General features: G+C 47.9%; 1 protein-coding gene across 16 annotated transcripts; it reads left to right on the top strand.

Moving 5' to 3' along the window:
- Positions 1–40: 40 nt before the first annotated feature.
- Positions 41–6,107, top strand: ZMYND15 (zinc finger MYND-type containing 15). Of its 16 annotated transcripts, none has more exons than XM_014468094.2 (12): positions 41–1,473; positions 1,893–2,127; positions 2,219–2,374; positions 3,100–3,260; positions 3,781–3,933; positions 4,235–4,315; positions 4,465–4,581; positions 4,697–4,785; positions 4,872–4,970; positions 5,135–5,288; positions 5,372–5,430; positions 5,696–5,888. In XM_014468094.2, exons 1-12 carry the CDS (start codon positions 894–896, stop codon positions 5,858–5,860), a joined length of 2,049 nt encoding a protein of 682 aa, XP_014323580.1. In that variant the 5' UTR covers positions 41–893; the 3' UTR covers positions 5,861–5,888. The 16 variants fall into 16 exon arrangements, 14 of the variants coding, with proteins under 14 accessions (XP_014323580.1, XP_023599845.1, XP_023599846.1 ...); XM_023744077.1 differs by having other exon boundaries at positions 4,685–4,785; XR_002826238.1 differs by having other exon boundaries at positions 4,685–4,785; positions 5,135–5,430; positions 5,696–5,786.
- The last annotated feature ends 17,572 nt before the right edge of the window (positions 6,108–23,679 follow it).

Genomic DNA, 23,679 nt, shown 5'->3' with positions numbered 1-23,679 from the left:
GGGAGGCTCCGTGGACGGGTTGCCCGGAACGTCTTGAAAAAAAGTCAAGGGAACCTGGGCGCGGAGCGAGGCGCCGCAGGAGGCTGCGTGTCAACCGGCGGACCCGGACCCGCGCGGTGGAGGGATGCCCAGCCGCGCCGCCGCTCGCCTGCCCAGGTCGGCCCTGGGGACCTGGGAGACTAGTGGGGTTCACCGGCCACCGCCTCCAAGATGCTTTCACTTCCCCGGCTCCGCGGGATTTAGTCACATGTCCGGGGTGATGAGGACAGGAAAGCCCGCGGGCCTCCCGGAACACACGGCGCCCAGACGCGAGGAGCGGGCCACGGGCTCCCCAACCCTGACGTCACCCCGCCCCCACCCCGAGGTATTTACCTTCGAAAAGTGGTGGCGGCTGCAGGTACCGGAGGAGCGGAACGGCCAGGAGAGGCTAGGTCTACGGGGGCTCCCCGCAACCCGGTCCAAACTGAAGGGATGCTCCTGCGCCTGCTCCCTCCTCCCACACCCCACAGACGGATCCCAAGTTCTCCCCTCCTTGCCAAGCCCTTCCCCGTAGGATAAGCCCTCCCTCATCTCTGTTCCCAGCCCAAACCCTGCTTCTGAGGGTTGGAGCCTCACATTTTCAGCCCCAAATACCATCTCACGCCTGAGTACATCTTTAACCCGAAGGGTCCACTTTCAAGTCCAGCTCCCGTTCTCATCCCGGGATTCCCATCTTCGGCCTTGAAAGCTTTATTCTCAGATCCTAACACTCACCTACAGACCTCACCCTACGTGACTCTTAAACCCAATCTCCCATGGTGTGACCCAGCCCCAAATTCTCAGCACAGCCTTTCCCTCACCGTATAACCCCTTCCCTGGCTTAGTCTGCGCCCAGGCCCTGTGCCCCTGAAGACATGGAGTTTGTGTCTGGATATCGAGACGAGTTCCTTGATTTCACGGCCCTCCTCTTTGGCTGGTTCCGAAAGTTCGTGGCAGAGCGTGGGGCTGTGGAGACCAGCCTGGAGGGCCGCTGGCGACAGTTGGAGGCGCAGATCAGAAGGCTGCCCCAGGACCCTGCCCTTTGGGTGCTCCATGTCTTGCCCAACCGTAGTGTGGGCATCAGCTTGGGGCAAGGGGCAGAGCCTGGACCAGGCCTGGGGGCGGGCTGGCTGCTGGGAGATCAGCCCCCACTCCACCTTCGAGACCTAAGCCCCTATGTCAGCTTTGTCAGTTTGGAGGAAGGCGAGGAAGGGGAGGAAGAAGAAGAGGAGGAAGAGGAAGAAAATGGAGAGGAAGAGGGTGCAGGCACAGAGAAGGGAGAACCAGAGGAGGATGGGGAGCCAGTCCACACGAGCAGGGAATCCCCCCAGGAAGCAAATCTTCCAGGGCAGCCAGAGGAGGCCGAGCAGAAGGAAGGAGGTGGCGAGAATGGCTGTCAAGACGAGAGGGCAGAAGACGAAACTGGGCCTAAGAGGAGGAAGGGGCGAAGAAGTGGTAAGAAGCCAGGGCTGGCCCTGCCCTATCCCCTGCGCAGACATACTCCCCCTCTGAAGCCCTCTTACCACTCAGAACCCAGCTAGGAGCCACAAACAAAAGGGTGGCTTCAGGCCAATCTGGCCTCAGAAGGTGTTTTTATAGTCCCACATTGTTTTTTAAGTTGAGCCAACATTTAAATATTGTTTAAAAAAACAAACAAACTCCGGGAAGTGTGGAGTTACACCTTCTTAAGAAAAAGTAGAGAATGGCAGCAAATGCTGGTACTGTGTATCTGCTGTCCCTTTAAGATAAGGCATATCCTCTCTACCTGGTTCCCTTTACTCAGTTTACTTGCCTACCCCCTGTAGGCATTTGAGTTTAATATCCCTGATCCCAATCATCTTTGCTACCCCCCACCTCTGACTTTTCTTCCCCAGATGCTGCCCCCCTGCACCTTGCCTGCCTCTTACTGGTGACGGATGAACATGGCACCATCTTGGGCATTGACCTGCTAATGGATGGAGCCCAGAGGAGTGCAGGCAAGGGCTCATGGACAGAGAACCTGGCCCCTCGGGCCTATGCTCTCCTCTGCCACAGCATGGCCTGCCCCATGGGCTCTGGAGACCCTCGAAAGCCCCGACAGCTTACTGTGGGAGATGCCCAGCTGCACCGGTACAGAAATCTGGTATCTGCGGGTGGGGAGGCCTAGGGGGCCCGGACTTCTGGACCACGCAGCCTGATGCCCCTGTTCACCCCCATTCAGAGAGCTGGAGAGTCTGGTCCCAAGGCTGGGAGTGAAGTTAGCCAAGACCCCAATGCGGACATGGGGTCCCCAGCCAGGCTTCACCTTTGCCTCCCTTCGGGCTCGAACCTGCCATGTTTGTCACAAGCACAGCTTTGAAGTGAAGCTGACACCCTGGTGAGCAGCCTGCAAGATGAGTGAGAGAAGGAAGACCCCAACAGTCAGGCAAACAGAGAGGCCGGTGGGGGACCCTATAGACAGAGTGAGGGACAAGGAAATTAGGTGAAGAAAACAAGTTGTTGCCCTAGAGCCAGTGATGACGAACCTTTTGAGCTCGGCGTGTCAGCATTTTGAAAAACCCTAACTTAACTCTGGTGCCGTGTCACATAGAAACTTTTTGATATTTGCAACCATAGTAAAACAAAGATTTATATTTTTGATATTTATTTTATATATTTAAATGCCATTTAACAAAGAAAAATCAACCAAAAAAATGAGTTCGCGTGTCACCTCTGACACGCGTGTCATAGGTTCGCCATCGTTGCCCTAGACAGTTTGGCTCAGTGGATAGAGTGTCGGCCGATAGACTGAAGTGTCCCGGGTTTGATTCCCGGTCAAGGGCATGTACCTCGGTTGCAGGCTCGATCCCTGGCCCTGGTGGGTGTCTCTCTCACATCGATGTTTCTCTCTCTGTGTCTCTCCCCCTCCCTTTTACTCTCTCTAAAAATCAATGGAAAAATATCCTCAGATGAGGATTTTTTTAAAAAGAAAGAAAACAAGCTGTTACTGGTAGAGAGAATACAGACAAACAGACTGAGTTTGGGCAGCTGCAGGGCAGACAGATGGCAGACAAAGGACTTACAGAGCTTAACACCGGTGCCCACCACTCCCTGTGACCCCAGCCCCCAGTGTAGTGCTGTCTTGTACTGTGGAGAGGCCTGTCTCCGGGCCGACTGGCGGCGATGCCCAGATGATGTGAGCCACAGATTTTGGTGCCCGAGGCTTGCAGCCTTCATGGAGCGGACAGGGGAACTGGCAACTCTGCCTTTCACCTACACTGCAGGTACCATAGGGAGGTCAGGCTGGGGAGGGGGAACTGGGACCGGGCCTTTGTGTCTGGGGCCTGGATGTCTGGGAACAGGGTCCTGGAGGTTAAGTCTGGATCCCTGGAGCGAGGGCTGGGTGCTGGGTATTTGGGACAGAAGACTAGACCTTGAGGCTGGAGACAGAGTTTCTGGAACTAAGGACTCAGCGCCCTGAGATAGTTTAGGGGACTTAGAACTGGCGATTCAAATACTTGCTTCCCAGCTCCACCACTAACTGGTGACCTTAAGCAAATCACTCTGTGTCTTAGCACCTTCGTTTTCTCATCTGTAAAATAGGGATCTAACAAATGTTCCCAGAAATTGTTATAGGAATTCTGTCGGCTGGATGCCTGCTACACTGTAGGCACTCAGAAATGTTAGTTCTCTCCCTGACTAGCACCAGACTCAGACCCAGAGTCCTTGGGAGAGGCTGAGGAGAGCTAAAGTCTGGGGGATCCTAGCCACCAGGCCCTCAACCTTCTCCTCCCCCTTCTCCAGAGGTGACCAGTGAAACCTTCAACAAGGAGGCCTTCCTGGCCTCACGAGGCCTCACTCGTGGCTACTGGACCCAGATCAGCATGCTGATCCCAGGCCCTGGCACCCCCAGGCACCCCCGGGGCAGCACACCATCCCGCAGCCTTCTTCTCAATGGTGCGTGGACCTCTCCTCAGGCACGGGCCTCTCAGGGAGAAAGGGTGGGAGGGAATACAGTTGTCTGGGTCCCAGATAACCCCTCCATATACACACCAAACCCTACACTACGACCAGGGCCATTTCAGTCCCTTCCTCAACCCTCTAAGTCACTGCTGCCCTCCACATCCCAAAACCATCCCTAGGCCACCCCCTCCCCCAACTCCCCCAGGCAATACAGCTCCTTTGGAAGAGAGAGGGAGGCATGCCAGGTGGGGGTCTCCCTGACACTGGGCTCCTCCTCTTTCTCTCCTCCTCTCAGGAGATCCCTACCAGCTTCTCCAGGGGGACGGGCCTGTCCTGATGCCTCCTGTGCCCCCAGATCCACCCAGGGGCCTCTTTGGTGAGCTGGAGGGACCCTGTAGGAACTAGGGGCAGGGATAGTGACTGGAGAGCCAGCAGTCTGGGTGGCTGAGATAACGGGGACTATTAGACGGGAGGCATTGGGGTCCAGACCTGGGGCCAGGTCCCCCAGTAACCCACTCTCCCCAGGCTCGTGGCAGGATTACTACACATGGCGGGGCCTCAGCTTGGACTCCCCCATGGCTGTGCTGCTCACCTACCCGCTGACTGTGTACTACGTCATCACCCACCTGGTGCCCCAGTCCTGTAAGGAGCGCGGATGAGGGGGAGGAGTGCTTCAAGCGGGGCAGCAGGGAGCTGGTAGGGGGCAGGAGGGAAGAGGAGGGAGACCAGACCCTTAAATGGCCAGTTTCTCACACAGTCCCCGAGCTCAACATCCAGAACAAACAATCTCTGAAAATCCACGTGGTGGAGGCTGGGAAGGAGTTTGACCTTGTCATGGTGTTCTGGGTAAGTCCCTCCAGGCCTGAAGGTTGGGCATTTGGGTGGCAAAGTGGATGCAGGGTGGGACCCCGATCTGCCTCTCTGTCCTTTAGGAGCTCTTGGTCTTGCTCCCCCACGTGGCCCTGGAACTACAGTTTGTGGGTGACGGCCTGCCCCCCGAGAGTGACCAGCAGCATTTTACCCTGCAGAGGGTGAGGGCTGAGGGGTTCCCTGCTCCTCGTCCCTGGTCCTCCTACTGTCCTCCTCATTCGGCCTCGCCCTTCTGCTCCCTCCTCCCCTCTCCTTGGTCTTGCCTGATGCATCCTCCAGCACCCTAACTTCCAGTGGTTTCTGCACCCCACTCCTGGCTCCCCAGGATGGCCCTGAAGTCTCCGTCCGTCCTGGTTCCGGGGTGTCAGCTCGGCTCAGCTCTGGAACTAAGGAGAAGGGGGGCCGGAGGGACCTGCAGATCAAAGTGTCTGCTCGGCCCTACCACCTGCTCCAGGGGCCCAAGCCCGACTTGGTTATTGGTAAGAACCCGGGGTAGGAGTGCGCGTGGGAGGGAGGAGGGAGACATGGCAGCCAGCTTCTCCCTGCTCTCCCTCGTCCACAGGATTTAACTCGGGCTTTGGTCTCAAAGATACTTGGCTGAGCTCGCTGCCCCGCTTACAGGTGGGCAAAGGGGCAAAAGGGAACTTCTCTCACCTCCTGCCCAGTCCCTCCTCCTTTCCTGAAAGTCTCCGCTTCTTCATCATCTGTTCCACTGACCCGGGGGCTGCCTCTTGCCCCTCCCTGTGCCTGCCCGCACCTCTCCTCCATCCCGGCCTTTTGGGGGTGGGGGGGCCTCAGTGTGCAACCCAGTCCACTACCCTTGCTGCTGGGAGGTCCCTGGGGGCAGGAGCCTCTCTGAGTGTCTGAGGCCCGGCCCCCACCCCAGTCCCTCCGAGTGCCCGCCTTCTTCACCGAGAGCAGCGAGTACGGCTGTGTGATGGACGAACAGACCATGGCAGTGGCCGCCGGAGGGGGCACCAGCCCCCCACAGCCCAACCCTTTCCGCTCCCCGTTTCGTCTCAGAGCGGCCGACAACTGCATGCCCTGGTAAGGGCCCCCCGTCCTCTCCCGCTCCCACCCCCGCCTTAGCTTCTTCCTCTCCGACCGCGCATTCCAAAGCCCAGCCCCACCATCGCCTCTGCTCTCCTGGGACCCTCCTCGCCCAGCCCTGCAACCTGCCTTTTCTGCCCCGACTGCGCGTACCCTCTCGGCGGGTCTCCACAGCCCCGCACACCCCTCTTCAGATCCAACCCACAAACCCCTCCAGCTCCGCGCCCACCCCCAGACCCCGCTGCCCTCCGCCCCTCGCGCCCCGCCCCTCGCAGGTACTTCCACCTGGTCTACAAGCCTTCGCAGGGCAGCGGGGCCCAGCGGGGCCCGCGCGGCGCCGGGGCCCGGGCCCGCAGCCCCGACCCCCGCGGCTCCCGCAGCCCCCGCCCGCGGGGAGAAGAAACCTGGCGGGGGCCCCCCCCCGGCGAAGGTGAGGGCTGGGCCGGCCCCGGGCCCGCCCCTCCCCCGGCCAGGCCCCCCGAAAAGGGACTTAAGAGCTTCGAGGGCCGAGGGCCAGGCCCGCTTTGCCCGCACCCCGAAAAAATTAAAAAAAAAATTGCTTGTTTGGAAAACCACGGAGCCCCACGCTCCTAACCTTGGTTCCCCGAACCGGGGGAGGGAGGAAAAGGCCGGAAGGGATGGATCCGGTCCCCTCCGGCGTCCTTCCCAGCCCCTCCAAGGCCCGCCCCCTGCTCCTGAAGCCTCGGGCCCTGCGTTTGCCATTCACAAGTTTAGGGAGGGGTTCCCAACCCTGGGGGTGCGGCCGACCCCTTTTGGGGGCCGAAGGACCCTTTTCACAGGGGTCGCCTAAGACCATCCTGCATATCAGATATTTACATTACGATTCATAACAGCAGCAACATGACAGTGATGAAGTAGCAACGAAAATAATTTTATGGTTGGGTCACCACATGAGGAACTGTATTTAAAGGGCCAGAAGGTTGAGAACCATTGGTCTAGTCTAGTGTGTATGTGGGTAAGTCATTCCCCTGCCTCAGAGCAAGACCAAGAAGCAGAAAGTAGCTTCTCCCTGGGGGGTGGGGGGGGCACACAGCCTCCCATGGGGACACACAGCCTTTGGTTTATATTCCGTGCAAGGCCCCAGCCACTCACCTGTCCAAATTAGACACCTGGAGGCCTTGGCGTCACCTTCTCTCATCACGTGTAACCGATCAAGAGCCAACACCCGCAGTCAGACTGCTAGTCAGTCAGATCCACCAGTTTAGGTCCAGTCCCACCACAAACTCAGCTCCTCATTTTCGCCAGTGTGTTCCTCTAAAACAGACATTGGAACACATTACCGCCATTCACAAATCCCTTCAGTGACTTCACTCTGCTTTTTTTTTTTAAATATATTTTTATTGATTTCAGAGAGAAAGGGAGTAGGGAGATGGAAGCATCAATGATGAGAGAGAGTCATTGAACAGCTGCCTCCTGCACGCCCCCTACTGGGGATCGAGTCTACAACCAGGGCATGTGCCCTGACTGGGAATGAAACGGTGACCTCCTGGTTCATAGGTCAACTCTCAACCACTGAGCCACACCGGCCAGGCTTCACTCTGCTTTTAAAGTCCTCTTGCGTGTTGGCTGGACTTACTGACTCATGAATATAGAAAAGGAAAAATAGTGGAGTAACCGGCAGGTACCACCTTAACCAAGTGATTAAGGTTAAAGAAATGTCATGTTAACATCGTATGTTTCCTGACATGATGCAAAGAGAAGGCCACATCACCACTGTAGTATTCTTTGCACAAATCTATAACCTCAGCCCTGGCCCGTGTGGCTCGGTTGGTTGGTCATCATCCCATGCACCAAAAGGTTGCCGGTTTGATTCCCAGTTGGACATGCCTGGGTTTCAGGCTCAATCTCTGGTACAGAAGGCATGCAGGAGGCAGTCAATTGATGTTTTGCTCTCACATTGATGTTTCTCTTTCTCTCCTCTCCCTTCCTCTCTTTCTAAAAATCAATAAAAATATATTTGTAGCCCTAACCGGTTTGACTCAGTGGATAGAGCGTCAGCCTGCAGACTGAAGAGTCCCAGGTTCAATTCCGGTCAAGGGCATGTACCTTGGTTGCGGGCATATCCCCAGTAGGGGGTGTGCAGGAGGCAGCTGATCGATGTTTTGCTTCAATTGATGTTTCTAACTCTCTATCCCTCTCCCTTCTTCTCTGTAAAAAAATCAATAAAATATATTTCATATATATATGTGTGTGTGTGTGTGTGTGTGTAAAAAATCCGTAACCTCATTCTAAACATGAGAAAACATCAGACAAATCCAAATTGTAAAACAGTCTCAAAAATACCTGGCCACTATTCTTCAAAAATGTCAAAAGTCATCAGAGGCAAGGAAAGACCAAGTAACTGACAGATTGGAAGAGACAGAGGAGACATGACTGCTAAATATGCAGTATCCTGCATTGGATCCTAAAACAAAAAAAAGGACATTAGTGTGGAAGTACTGGAGAAATCTGAATAAAGTCTGTAGTTTCACTAATGGTATTGTATCAATGTTAATTTCTTAGTTTTCATAAATATGCCATGGTTATATAAGATGTAACAGTAAAGAAAGATGGGCGGAGGGTGTATGGGAATGCTCTACTATTTTGCAACTCATCTATAAATCTAAAATTGACCTATATAATAAAAGGGTAATATGCAAATGGACCCTAACGGCAGAATGACCGGTTGCTATGACATGCACTGACCATCAGGGGGCAGAGCTCAATGCAGGAGCTGCCCCCTGGTGGTCAGTGTGCTTCCACAGGGGGAGTGCCACTCAACCAGAAGCTGGCTCATGGCTGGCCAGTGCAGCAGTGGTGGTGGGAGCCTCCCCTGCCTCTGCAGCAGTGCTCCTGGGCTGCCAAAGGGATGTCTGACTTCCAGCTTAGGCCCGATCCCCCCAGGAGCCGTCAGTCGGACATCCCCTGAGGGGTCCTGGGCTGTAAGAGGGCACAGGCCAGGCTGAGGGAGTCATCCCCCCCCCCACCCAGTGCATGAATTTTCATGCACCAGGCCTCTAGTTTCAAAATAAAAAGTTAAAAATCAAGTTCTGGCTCCTCACTATATGGCTTATAAGGTGCCTCTTTTTCTTTCTGTCATTCTCTTTTATAAGTATTTTATTATCTAAGTTTTTAAATATTTACAAAACCCAGAGATTTAGTATAACCAGTCTCTATATAGCCATCACCCAACTTCAATAATTATCAGCATTTTCCCCATTTTATCATACCCCTGTGATACTGTGATGTAGTAAGGAATATATATTTGGTCTTTCCAGGGGTTTCTGGCTTAAAACCCTTGGAATTTTCAGTGTGATAGGGATGTCTTTTATTATTCTTAAACTCCTTTTAACCATACTTGTGTTTATGCTAATTAGGTGACTCTAGGTGAGCCCCTATTTAACTTCAGGATGGGGACCAGTTGCTAGAGGAACTAACCATGTGATCAGAGGGCTGGAACTTTCAGCCCCACCCCTAAACCCCAAGGACATGTGAGGGGAATTGGAGATTGAGTTAATCACCAATATTTAATCAATCCTGCCTCCAAAATGGAATCTTCGTAAACACCCCTTCCCGATGGGGTTCAGAGAGCTTCAGGGATGGTGAACACACGGAGGTGCTGAGAATGGCACACCTAGAGAAGGCACCGAAGCTCACACCACGCTCCTATACCTTGCCCTATGCCTCTCTTCCATTTGGCTCTCCCTTTAATAAGTAAACTGTTTTTCCTGAGTTCTGTGAGCCATTCTAGTAATTAGTGAACCTGGGCGGGCGGGGGAGGGGGGGGCGGGGGTCATGGGAACCCACGAGTTATAGTCAGTCAGAAACAGTACAGGAGGTCTGAACTTATGATTGGCACCTGAAGTGGGGATCAGTCTTGAGGGATTAAGCTTACTCTGGGTATTTAGTGTCAGAACTGAATTGCAGGACACCCGGTTGGTGTCTGGGTAGTTGGAGAATTGGTTAGTGAGGGGGGAAATAACACACAAATTCATTGTAAGAAGTGCTGGTAGTAAAAACAGCTAGTGGTTGGTTTCAGAGTGAGATTTGTTAGATTGGCCCTGGCTCACAGAAATATGTGGTGGGTTTTGTTTGTTTGTTTGTTTTGTAATTGATTTTAGAAAGGGAGGGAGAGAGAGAGGGAGAGAGAGAGACATCAATGTGAGAGACACATCAATTAGTGCCTCCTGTTTCCGCCCCAATGAGGGATCAAACCTCAACCTAGGTATGTGCCCTAACTGGGAATCAAACCCAAGGTCCTCCAGTGCATGGGACGATGCTCCAACCAACTGAGCCACATTGGCCGGGGCCAGGAATATATAGTTTTGATGCCTGAGGGGTCAGTCCCTAGGGGAGACTCAAGCCCCAAGCCAAGAGGGTTCTTGGCTTCTCGCAAGAAAGAACTCAAGATGTGAGCCAGATAAAAGGGTAAGTGGAAAAGTAGATTTAATTGAGCAGAGAGGACAAGCAAAAAAAGCCACTCCATAAACAGAGTAGCGGACTCCCCTCACGAGAGAAAGAAAAGAGACCTCAACCCTCTCTAGAAGTTCAACTTACATCTGTTTATAGTTTTGTGATTGGTGGGGTGCCCTCTGCATCCCGCCCTGTTACTGGGTGGAAGTGGAGATTTTACGATTTCTCAAGGAAAGGAATTTCCTGAGACTCTTATGAGAGGATGGGTGATTTTTATTTCCGTGGAATTAACCCCCTGGGTTTCCAATGTCCCGTCTCCCTTCATCCTGCCATGGAAGAAGTCCAATCTTGTCTGCAGCAGAGCGGAAAATAAAAACCGGGGTCCAGAGTTTCTGCTCCATTTAAAAGTCCGGGCCAGGCCAGCCTCCTGAGAGTGAGTCTGCATGGCCCACGCAGACTGCTTAAGGCCACGTGGAGGGTGAGTGCTGGGGGCAAATGTGGCTCAGGGAGCAAGAGAGTGCAACAGCGAACAGGAAGCGAGAGCGAGAGACAGAGACACACAGAGAGAACTCGATGTCCAGGGCTGATAACTAGGAACTTAACCAATTAACCCTTCAGGATTTCTCACGCTTGCAGTGGCTTTACCACCTTAGCCAAATATCTTTTTCCCAACTTCACTGCACGTGTCCATCTCCCTGTTTGTTCAACCCCTTCCCCCAGTGATTTGCAGGGAATGGACCAGTGTTCCCCAGGGGAGAGTGAATTTGTGCTAGTAGTTTCCTGATGAAGCTGCCAGATGACCAGATGGCTTCCCCTTTGCTCTCTTCTTATTGTTAATATTAATAACTAGCTAATTATGATGATAACAGTTTCTATGGAAAATTGCCGGTATGGGGAAATACAGAGTGGAAAAATCGTTAGGATTAACTTTAACCTTTTACAAGGTATATTTTGTAATATTCTGTTTTCCCTTTATGGTATGTATAACCAGTAAGGTGTGGGTGAGTAGCTGTTAGTCAATCTTTGCAGGAATTTGTGGTCTGTTTGCATCTCAGGTCAGCTGAGTTTCATGTCAGGCAGCATGGAGCAGTCCCCTGATTTAAATTTATGTAGATCTCATGCCCCTCCCCTATATTAGTTTAGGAAAAGAAAGAATGAAAGGGTAAGGAATGAGGAACCTTTGAATCCTGGGTGGTCACGTGGTCACCACTGCTATCGAGCAGTAGCTGTGCAGCAATCATTTACTGAAGGAAAAAGTTGCAAATGGAATTCAGCATTGGGGCCAACTCCCAGGATTTGGTTCACTGGATGCATAAGGAAATGCAAACTAAGAAGAAAAAAATGAAAGTACAATCCCGGGGCTATCTATAATGGCTAAAACGAAATTTTAAAAAGAGTTCTGGTTTGGACTTTGATGCTAGATTAAGTTCAAATTTTGGTCAGTCTAAGTAAGCTTCAGCCCCTAGCCTCAAAGCTGTCCACAAAGTGAAAAATTATACTGGGACAACAGAAAGTACTTCTAAGATCTCTAGTCACCAAGACGGTAGTCAATATTGGGGGAGGGCAAAACCAAGACTATGCTGAAACCAAGGGATACAGTGTGTGAAGGAGTTGCTTCATTTTGTAGCTCAGTATTATCAGCTTCCCGAAGAACCTTTACTAAAATGGATCATGAGAATGACTAATTTAGGAGCAATAGCTTTGGATTAAATGCTGCAGGGTAGAAAGGCATGTTTGGGTTGACACAGGACCCCAGCTCCCTATTGAACAATCACAGGTGGCTGTGCACAATTCAGACACACAGGAGGTGATTCCTGAGAAGTAATCCTGAAGCTATCTAGGGGTCCACCGAGAGTCACCTCATTCGCATAAAGGCAGATGAGGTTGAAAGGGGCTTATTATGAATAACAAAAGACGCTCCTTGCCCAGCCAGAATGGGTCAGTGGTTGAGCATAGAGAACCAGGAGTTGTGAACCAGTGGTTGACCCATGAACCTGGAGGTCAAGGTTCCATTCCAGTCAGAGCAAATGCCTGGGTTTCGGGCTCCAATAGCGGGGAGGAGGCAGCGAATCATGATTCTTTTTCATCATTGATGTTTCCATCTCTCTCTCCCTCTCCCTTCCTCTCTGAAATCAATAAAAACATGTTTAAAAAAAAAAAAGGATGCTTTTCTCACCCCTGTCACTTAGGAAATTCCAAGGGTTTTACAAGTATTAGGGCCAAGATCTTGGCACAAAGATAAATATAAATAAATGTGTATTTATTATTATATCACAATATCACACACCCTCTATTTTTTCAAAGCACACCCCAGACATCAGTCACCTCACTTATATGCATCTAAAACTAATAAGGGCTTTTAAAAATGTGGCCACCATGCCATTATCATACCACATTATTAATAAGTATTTAGTATAATGAATACCCAGTTCATATTCAAGTTTCCTCAATTATCTCAAAGATGCCTTTTACAGTTGGTTTGTTACAATCAAATAAATAAAGATCCACATATGACTTTTTGTTGTTGTGTCTCTGAAGTCTCTTTTATTCTGTAACAGACCAACCTCCCTTTTCCTTTTTGTGGTTTTGTTGTTGTTATGATTTTTTTTTTGCAATGGCAAAAATGTATTAAACATTGAAATGGGGGACATACAGCTTACGGTCCCACAGGTAAGGAGCTTGAGAGTTGCCATTCTGTCCTAACCAACCTCCTTTTTTCTTTCTTTTTCATTTTCATGCCACTGATCTGGAAGAAACTGAATCACTGGTCTCGTAGAACATTCCTCATTCTGGATCAGGCTCGTTAATTCCTCGGGCTGTTTTTATAATTTGTTCATTTATCTTCTTGAGTTCCCGTAAACTGGTAGTGAGATCTAGACGGCAAGGCCCTTTTAATGTGGTCCCTGCCAACCTCTCCAGGATGATCTCATGCCACTTCCCTTCTGCCCCCTCTCTGCCCTCCAGCCAGATGCCTCATGGTGGAACTTCTCGTTTTCTTGCTCAACTACATTAATTCGGTATCAGCTTAAATGTCACTTCCTTAAGGAGGGATGACTTTCTTGACCCCCAGATGAGGGTAGAGTCCCCTGCCAAGACCTCGCATAGCCTTGTATGTCCCCTACAGACATAAAAGGGAAGCTTAGGTCCCTGGTGGGCTAAGGGGAAACAGAGCTTTTCACCACTCCCTTGGCAAGAAAATAACCTTCCTTTAAATTCCTGCCGTCTACTAAAGGAAAGTATGAAAGGATATGGTTCTCTCTGAGCAGTGGAATTACTAAGGATTTGTTTATTCATTTTGCTTACCTGTGCTGTTCATTTTTCTTCCATGAACACACAGTATGTTTGTAAAAATGTTTAACTTACAGCTTGTCCTCTTTAATAATTCACTTACCAAATATGGATCAAATGCACACAAGGCTTTGTGTTGGGCCTTAGAGATGCAATGGAGGGAAAGACAGATAATGGGCCCTTCCTCTGGGAAATTCCAGTCTATGGCGGGGACAGTGTCTACGCCTCTGGCCAAATCCAACCCACACTTGTTTCCGCAAGGCCTGCAAGCTAAGCAATCAAAAGGAGAAAACTATTTCATGAAGTGAAAATTACGTAAGATTCAAATGGCAGTGTCCATAAATGTATATTGAAATAGACCCACAGTCATTTCTTTAAGTATTGCCTGTAGCTACTTTTATGACACAAGCAGCAGGGTTGAGTGCTGTGCTGGTGACAGAAACTGTATGGCCTTCAAAGCCTAAAATATTTTCTAAGGGTGGGGGTGCAATAGGGGGGTCAGACACATATGTAATGTCTTAATCAATAAAGAAAGAAAAAAATATTTTCTAAGTCTAGGGCAAGATTTTCAAAATGCAGCTTTATGAGATTTAGTGTGGATCATAAAGTCAATGTAGTGGGCCTCAAATAGCATTCCTTTATATATATTTATTTTATTGATTTCAGAGAGGAAGGGTGAGGGAGAGAGAGATAGAAACATCAATGATGAGAGAATCATTGATCAGCTGCTTCCTGCATGCCCCCCACTGGGGATCAAGCCCGCAACCCGGGCATGTGCCCTTGACCAGAATCGAACCCTGGACCCTTCATTCCGCAGGTTGATGCTCTATCCACTGAGCCAAACTAGGGCAGCATTTCTTTTTTTTTAAATGAAATAGAATAGAATAAAATATTAGTTGTAGCACATGTAGTGAGAGTGAATATTGTTTTGTGACATATTTGTCACTTATAGATACAATATATGCTTATGTGTAATTGTCTGTGCTGCATCATGATATAAAATATATTTCTTACTGTAGACTGTGGTCAAAACATCTAAAAGTCACTAGCTTAGAGGGAAGCCTGGAAAAAAAAAACACATCAAAGTAACAGAAAAATTACAGTACAATGTGATTGGTGTAATGATGAAAGAGTTACACGCTCTAACATACATAGAGGAGGCACTTAAGACAGCCTCACAATGTCAACGAGGGCTTCCTGGAAGAAATGATATCTAGGCAATGACCTGAACAATAACTTAGCTGGGTAAAGAAGAAGAGAAAGAAGAGGAAAAAAAAATAATAACACGTGTAAAAAGGAGCTGGGGCAAAAGTAAGCAGGGCACTGGGGAGAAGCTATAAGAAGTTCAGTGCCCTTGGAGTTTAGAATAAAATGAGTATCCCTTACCCCTATCACTCTCTATCACATTATTTTCTTTGACCTCTTAGCACAGTTATTTTATCTCATTCATTTATTTGTGTTTATTATCTCCTCTCTTCCAACACACTAAAAAGTAGATTCCATGAAATGGGCGCCCTTGTCTGCCTTGTTTATAACTGTGCCCTAGCACAGTGCCTAGGATATAAAAGCCACTCAGGATTTACTAAAATAATTTCAGAAAGATATCCCTGCTATACTGGGGGAAAGCTATTCATGCTATGACAGGGTAAGACTTGAGAAGACAGATCAGCTAGGAGGTTTTGGTAATAATATAGGCAAGAGCTGATGGTGCCATGATGTTGAGAGAAACAGGTGGATCCTAGGGATAATGAGGACATAGAAATAACAGATGGTAATCAATGGATAGATGCTGGGGCAAGGCAAGGGCAGGGAAGGAGCCGAAGGGATGAAGCATGGCTTCCTGGTTCCTCGCTAGGGCAAGTAGATAGAAGTGCCATCTGCTCATAGTGGGGACACAAGAAGAGTAGAGTTAGAAGAGTGGAAGGAGGTGGGAGAGAAAGGTAATGAATTCAGGGTAGGACTTTTTCATTTGAAGGACCTCCTGTGAAGATTCTGGTAGGTAGATTCATAGGTTGATATGTGAGATGGAGCTCACACAACTAGGAAAGTGGATGAGAGCACCTAGAGAGAATGAGAAGAGGCCTTAAAGCAGTGGTTCTCAACCTTCCTAATGCCGCAACCCTCATGTTGTGGTGACCCCCAACCATAAAATTATTTTCATTGCTACTTCATAACTGTAATGTTGCTACTGTTATGAATCATAATGCAAATATCTGATATGCAGGATGTATTTTCATTGTTATAAATTGAACATAATTAAAGCGTAGTGATTAATCACAAAAACAATATGTAATTATATATGTGTTTTCCGATGGTCTTAGGCGACCCCTGTGAAAGGGTCGTTCGACCCCCAAAGGGGTCTCGACCCACAGGTTGAGAACCGCTGCCTTAAAGAGAGAATCCTGTCCGGCTATCATGGCTCACTGTTTGAATGTCAATTTATGAATCAAAAGGTCATGGTTCTATTCCCAGTCAGGGCATATGCCCAGGTTGTGGGCTCCTCGATCCCCAGTGTGTAGGGTGCAGGAGGCAGCCAATTAATGATTCTCTCTCACCATTGATGTTCCTATCTGCCTCTCCCTTCCTCTCTGAAATCAATAAAAAAAAATTTTTTTTTTTCAAAAAAAGAGAAAGAATCCTGGTGAAGATCAAAATGTCAGGAGGGTCAGAGGAAGAGGAGCCAGCAAAGAGAAGGAGAAGTCCTGAGTGCAGGAGGAAAACCCAGGAGAGTTGAGAAACAAAGAAAGGGTGGTTCCCTGTACTTCGCAACAAGGACACAAGAGTATTCAATAGAGTAGTTGTGGCGGACTTGACAGAGCGGGTCAGTGAGAAGGAGACAGTCATGAGGCAATGTAAAAAATACAGAGAACACTAATAAAAAATTCAAATGACTCTTAATCCCAATACCCAGAGATAACCATGACCACCACTTTGGTGTGTTTACAGTCCCTTTTGTAAGACTAGACATATTTTTACAGAACTTTAGTCATACTGTACATAATGGTAACTAAAATAAAATAAAACTATGTTATGAACAGCTTTTGATGTCATTAGGCAGTCTCTTTTCATGGATGGCTGTATATTAGTTTACGTTATGAATGTAACATAACCTAGGCGGACATATAGGCAGTTTCCAATTTTTATTAATTATAAATGAAGGAGGAAGTAGAAGTTATCCCACTTGGAACCAAACTGGGACCCAAGATAGTCTGGGCCTGCCTGGTAGGTGGGAATTGATTTGCCTCGGATGCTTTGCATGGAGTTTCTGGAAGGAGAAAGGCCATTTGAAGGTATTTGGGTCGAAGCATGGAATGAGGAGGACAGCGTTGGTCTGTGCGACGCGCTAGTCCCAGCCCAACTTGATGGACACGGGCAGAGGCCACAGGAAACAAGGGTAAAGCCACAGGACAGAATGAGCACAACGCCTGGATCCCAGGAGACAAAATCACACACAGAAGGGGCTTCTCCTACTTCCTGGGAAGGTAAAAAGTGAGAGGAAAGTAAATTGGAGGCGATAATCAGGCACTTGGGGGGCACTGCGAACTCCAAAGAACCCAAAACATGGCCCTGGCACGTGGATGACTGGCAGGTTTGGAAGCTGTCACTTTTCTATTGGGAGCATTACACAGGTGAGACAGGAGCCAGCAAGCTGCAGGTTGTTACCTTTAATGGCATGTGAGGCCATGGGTTTTGTTTGGTTTCCAAGTGTTTGGAGATTTTCCTGTTAACTTTCTGTTCCTGATTTCTAGTTTGGGTCCACTGTGGTCAGAAACACACTCTGTATGATTTCAATTCTTTTAAATGTATCGAGGTTTGTTTTATAGCCCAGGATATGGTCTATTTTGGTACATGTCCCGCGAGTGCTTAATAAGAACCGATATTCTGGGGGTGTTGGGTGGAGTGATCTATAAGTATGGAGTACATCCTGTTGGTTGATGGTGTTGTTGAGTTCTTCGGTATGCTTGCAATTTCCTGTCTAATTGTTTGATCGGTTGCTGAGAGGTAGGCCATGGGTTATTTAATTTCATTTATTTAACCCTCACCCAAGGATATTTTTCCATTGATTTTTAGAGAGAGTGGAAGAGAGAGGGAAAGACAGAAAGAAATATTGATGTAAGAGAAATACATCGTTTGGTTGCCTCTTGCACGTGCCCTGACCAGGGCCTGGGCCAGGAGGAACCTGCAACCAAGGTACATGCCCTTGGCTGGAATTGAAGCCAGGACCCTTTGGTCTGCAAGTTGATGCTCTACCCACTGAGCAAAACCGGCTAGGGCTGGTTTGAGTGCAGGCCAATTCATATCCTGAACCCTGGAGAAGCTCTGCTGAGATTCACTCTATTGGCCTAGCATGGAAAGTACAAAGAGCAAATATGCACACATTGTCCTAATCTGTGTGTATATGTCACTCTAATCCTCACAACAAACCTATAAGTATCATCATGATCCTGCCCTGACTGGTTTGGCTCAGTGGATAGAGCGTCGGCCTGAGGACTGCAGGGTCCCAGGTTTGATTCAGGTCAAGGGCATGTACCTTGGTTTCGGGCACATCCCCAGTGGGGGGTGTGCAGGAGGCAGCTGATTGGTGTTTCCCACTGATGTTTCTAACTCTCTATTCCTCTCCCTTCCTCTCTGTAAAAAAATCAATAAAATGTAGATTTTTAAAAAGTATTTAAATATATTTTATTGATTTTTTACAGAGAGGAAGGGAGAGAGATAGAGAGTCAGAAACATCAATGAGAGAGAAACATTAATCAGCCGCCTCCTGCACATCTCCCACTGGGGATGTGCCCACAACCAAGGTACATGCCCTTGACCGGAATCGAACCTGGGACCTTTCAGTCCGCAGGCCGACGCTCTATCCACTGAGCCAAACCGGTTTTGGCTAAAGTATATATTTTTAAAAAGTATCATCATCAGCATCATTATTACTTTACAGATGAGGAAACTGAGGCACAGGGAGGTTGAGTAACCTAACCAAGGTCAAGTAGAGTAGCCTGGAAACAAACCTAGGCAATCTGGCTCCTGAATATGAGCTTTTGACCTCTACACTATACTGGTCCTTAAAAAATGACTCGATTTCCAGGGACAGATAAGAAAGGCTTACTATGAAAGCCCTTTCCTCCTTTGATGATTGGCCAGGCAAAGAATCAAAAAACACTTCCATCAAATTTTTTTTGAAATACATGGAAGGATTTAAGGGAGGCCCACAAAGATGGATTCATGAGTTTCTGGTAAGATCACTACTTCCCCATTCCAACACTGTTCACCTCACCACTACAATGTGAGGTGGAATGAAATAGAATGAAAATCAAGGCTTGTGAATGAATACAGTGTCACTCACCACTTGTGGCGACTGAACACAGGAAATGTGGCAAGTCTCATTTGAGCTGTGCCTCAAGTGTAAAATGCAAACTGGATTTCAAAGACTTCATATGGAGAAAAGAATGTAAAATGTATCACTAATAACTTTTAATATTGATTATGTGTTGAAATGATAACATTTTTATTTATTAGGTTAAAGAAATATACTCTTAAAAATTTTTTTAAAAGATAAGGCTTCAGGGTCAAACAGCCTGGGTTTAAACCCAGGGATGCCTACTTACGAGCTTTATGACCTTGGGAAAGTTATCCAATCTCTGTGTCCGTTCCCCACCTATAAATAGTGTCAGATAGTAACAGGGTTGTCATGAGGAAGAAGGAAATGAACAAATGAAAATGCTTAGAATAGTTCTCAGCATATTTCAATAGATGTTGTATATTGTTATTATTATTACTAGAGGCCCAGTGCACAAAATTCATGCACGGGGTGGGGGGAAGGTGTCCCTCAGCCCAGCCTGCACTCTCACAATCCAGGACCCGGGGAATGTATGACTGCGGGTTTAGGCCCGATCCCTCCTGCAGGATCAGGCTTAACCTGGCAGTTGGACATCCCTCTCACAATCTGGGACCACTGGCTCCTAACCACTGGCCTGCCTGCCTGCCTGATCTCCCCTAACCACTCACCTGCCTGCCTGATTGCCCCTAACCACTTGCCTGCCTGCCTGATCACCCCTAACCACCTCTGCCTGCCAGCCTAATCGCCCCTAACCTCCTCTGCCTCGGCCCCCGGTACCATGGCTTCGTCCAGAAGGTCATTCAGCTGTCGAGTCTAATTAGCATATTATGCTTTTATTATTATAGATTGCAAACTGCTTAAGAGACCAATCTCAAAACAGAGACTACAACTGACACTAACTTCCTGCCTTTCACAAAGAAAAGATCATGCCTTACATCCCTGTTGATTGCAGGCATGCCACATGCCTACACTTGCCAGGGTATTCATGATCACCTTGACTTAGCCCTTAATGACTCTGTTTACCCACTCTTGGGTTCAATTTCCTACCTCCTCCTACCCAGCCCCAAAACCTTTCACTGGAACTTAAGGTCAATCAACAAAGTACTCCAGTTATCAACCCTTCTTGCTCTCATAAAATTATGGCTTTCCTCCAAAGCCACTGTTTCCTGGCAACCCTTGGAGGAAATACTTGTTTTTTCTCCTACACGCCACATATCCTGAGGTGAGGCAGGTGTCTTTCTTACTCCCCTTCCAAAAACTTCAGCTTCCCTACCAAACCCCAGACTCTTTGAAGCATAGGCCAACAGACTAAATCACTCATTTCCCAGGATCGAACCCACAACCTTGGTGTAGCAGGACAATGCTCTAACCAGCTGAGCTACCCAGCCAGGGCTCATTATCCATTCTTGTTGCAATCACCTTCCATCTACCTTCACTGAAGGCTTAAGCATTTGGCTTATGTTTACTTACCATTAATCATGATTTTATTAATGTGGACTAAGACATCCACCTAGACAACCCATCCAACACCCCTACCTCTCAGTTCCTTGTCCTCTGCAACCTAGTACAATCTTCTCCTTCATCCCACCTCAACAACACACTCCAACAGCCAAACCCTAGAATTCTGTCATTATCAGTAACTGCACTACCAGCAATCTGCTGATTTCAAGCCTCCATCTTTCCAGTCCCCTCTCTGGCACCCTCAGTTCCTTACATGCTTGGGGCTCTTTAGTCTGTGGACCTGTCCACATTTTCACTGTCCACCACCCTCTTCATGTCTTCACATTCCACCTCACTCAGTTTAGATCTGATGGTTCATTACTACTATCATTCTTCTGCATACACTTCTAATTCTCTTGTCCTTCTGCCTCCATCTTACTTGCAAGACTGCAAGTGTGATTAAACCAAACTCCCCAACAGTGAGACTTTCCCTGAGCCTCTAAGCGTAGCAGGAGATAAACAACTGTGCTAACAGATCTCACTTGGAGTTTATAATGACAGCTCACAAGTAGGCTCTTAGTACTGCCCAACAATCGTATGGTTTCCCTATTCTCTCTCCTAGTCTCTGAAATGATGACTACCTATCCCTTCTCTCCTCAAATGGCACCCCCCATCCTCAGCTAGTGATCTTAAAATTTTTTAGTTGATTTTTAGAGAGTGAGTGGGGGGAGAAGGAGAGAGAGAACATTGATTTGTTGTTCCACTTATTTATGCATTTATTGGTTGATACTTTTTTTAAAAATATATTTTATTGGTTTTTTACAGAGAGGAAGGGAGAGGGATAGAGAGCCAGAAACATCGATGAGAGAGAAACATCGATCAGCTGCCTCCTGCACACTCCCCACTGGGGATGTGCCCGCAACCAAGGTACATGCCCTTGACCTGAATTGAACCTGGGACCCTTGAGTCCGCAGGCCGACGCTCTATCCACTGAGCCAAACCGGTTAGGGCAGTTGATACTTTTTTTATGTGCCCTGATCAGGGATCAAACCCACAACCTTGGCATATCAGGATAATGCTCTAACCAACTGAGCTACTAGTCCAAGCTGTGATCTTAATTTTTATTTTATAAAGAAAAGGGAAGCAACCAGAAAACAACTTACTCATTTTCCCACCAGTGCATCTTATGATGTCTAGTCCCTGCAAATTCCCGTTTTTCTATTTGTTTGTGGGACTTTCATGTTGAATGTGTTCCTCAAATGTCTAGACATTTTTTCTTCCCCATTCATATCCCCACCACTCCAGCGAACACACCGTTGTTGAGATAATGCCAAATCCCTGGACAGTACTCACCCTCTTGGCAGCATTTAATGGAGTTGTCCCTCCCTCCTCGAGACTCTATCTTGGCCTCCAGGACATCTCACTCTCCTAGTTTTCCTCCCACCATGCCAGGGGATCCTTTTGCTAGCGCCACCTCCTCTTACAAGTTTCTCTTCCTCTACCCACTGTTCTCTGACTACACTCACTTCCCTACCACTGCCCCACATACCTGTCTTTTCCATACTTCCTCGTGTTTATTGATGGCACCAATCATCCCATCATTGGGTCCAAATCTTAGTGTTCATCCATGCACGCAAACCCTCACCAGGTCCCAATGGCTGTATCTTTAAACTGTTTCCCAAATCTTGTCACTTTTCACCAACTCTACCATTATTACCACACGGGTCCAGGCTACATCTATCCCTCACCTGGGCTGCTATAAGAACCTCCTTAATGGTCGCCCAACTCCCAGTCTTACCGGTCCACAATCCATCTCCTCATAACAAAGGATAACAGTAGAACCTCACGCAGATGATGTCAGCCACTGTTCCAAACTCTCCAGTGACTTCCCCATGACACCTATGATAGCACTCAAACTCTTACCACGACCAACAAGGGTTAGAGCCCTACATCACCTCTCCAGCTCTTCTGTCACTCACCAAGCTCCCACTCCGTCCACATCTTTGGGGACCCCTGGACCTGCTGGTGTTGGACCCCAGCATTCTCCCAAATCTTCCTTCTTTCCTGAATGTCACTGCCTCCGAGAAACCTTCCCTAACCTCCCTAACTAAAATAGTCCTCATGACCTGTTAGTCTATCTCCTTAACTTGTTATGTTTTTCCTCCTAATACTGTTCACTACCTAAAGTTATATATTTATTTGTTTATTGTCTCCCTTCCAGACTGACTCCCCAGCATGTTGAACAATGCCCGGTATAGCTCAATAAATATCTGCTGTATGAAAGAAAGAAAAGGAGAGAGGGAAGAAAGAGAGATAGAACAAGCAGATATGCAAAAAATCTTGGGAAACTGGTTTTGTCTAAAGCTGGCTTAAATCATTAGCTCTTCCCCTCTTCATATTTCATCAATCGTGTTGATCACACAGCCCAGCATTTACAACCACAAGAATTAGAGTCTGACAGGCTGGAGTCCAAGTCCCAGCTTGACTAGTTTCAGCTGGGTGGTCTTAGGCAAGTTACTTAATCTCTCTAGTCCTCATACACTCATTCAGCAGATATTTACTGAGTGCCTACTTTACAACAGGGACACTATTCTGTGGCTATTGTGAAAATTATATAAGGTAATATATGATAACTGTCTAGCGACAAGGCTGGCTAATCATAAATACTTAATAATCTGGTGTTGCCCGGCCGGCATGGCTCAGTGGTTGAGCATTGACCTATGAACCAGGAGGTCAGGGTTCAATTCCCGGTCAGGGCACATGCCCAGGTTGCAGGTTCAATCCCCAGTGGGGGGGTGGGGGGGGTGCAGGAGGCAGCCGATCAATGATTCTCTCTCTCATCATTGATGTTTCTATCTCTCCCTCTCCCTTCCTCTCTGAAATCAATAAAAATATATTTTTTAAAAAGGGCCTTTTAAAAAGAATAATAATCATCTGGTGTTATTTATGCCCATTCTTCAAGTTTTGCCAAGATACATTCTCATTGTCTGTTTATAATAATCTTTGTAAGTTGGATGTTCGAATTTATCAAAGAATTATTTAGGAGAGTTTTGGGGTTTTTAAGAGGTTGCTTACCTCTTAAACAGTGTAAAGTTCTAGTTTATTGTAAAGTGGTAAGAGAATGTGGCCAATACAATTTCAGGTTTGGGGAATTTGGTATTTCTTTCAGAGCTTAATGAAAAAGATGTGTTCTCCATCTATGAGATACAAAGTTCAGTAAATACAATTTGAATGCAAGCTCTAGGATGGAAAATATCTATGTTCACTGCTGTATTCCTGGTATCCAGCAAGGGGCCTGGTATTACAGACATTCCATGAATATTTGTTGAATGAGTGGCTAATTA

Source organism: Myotis lucifugus, unplaced genomic scaffold (assembly GCF_000147115.1).
Source record: "Myotis lucifugus unplaced genomic scaffold, Myoluc2.0 scaffold_426, whole genome shotgun sequence".
Lineage (NCBI taxonomy): Eukaryota > Metazoa > Chordata > Mammalia > Chiroptera > Vespertilionidae > Myotis > Myotis lucifugus.
Note: the sequence above shows the minus strand (reverse complement) of the source record. Positions and strands in the feature narration are given on the sequence as shown.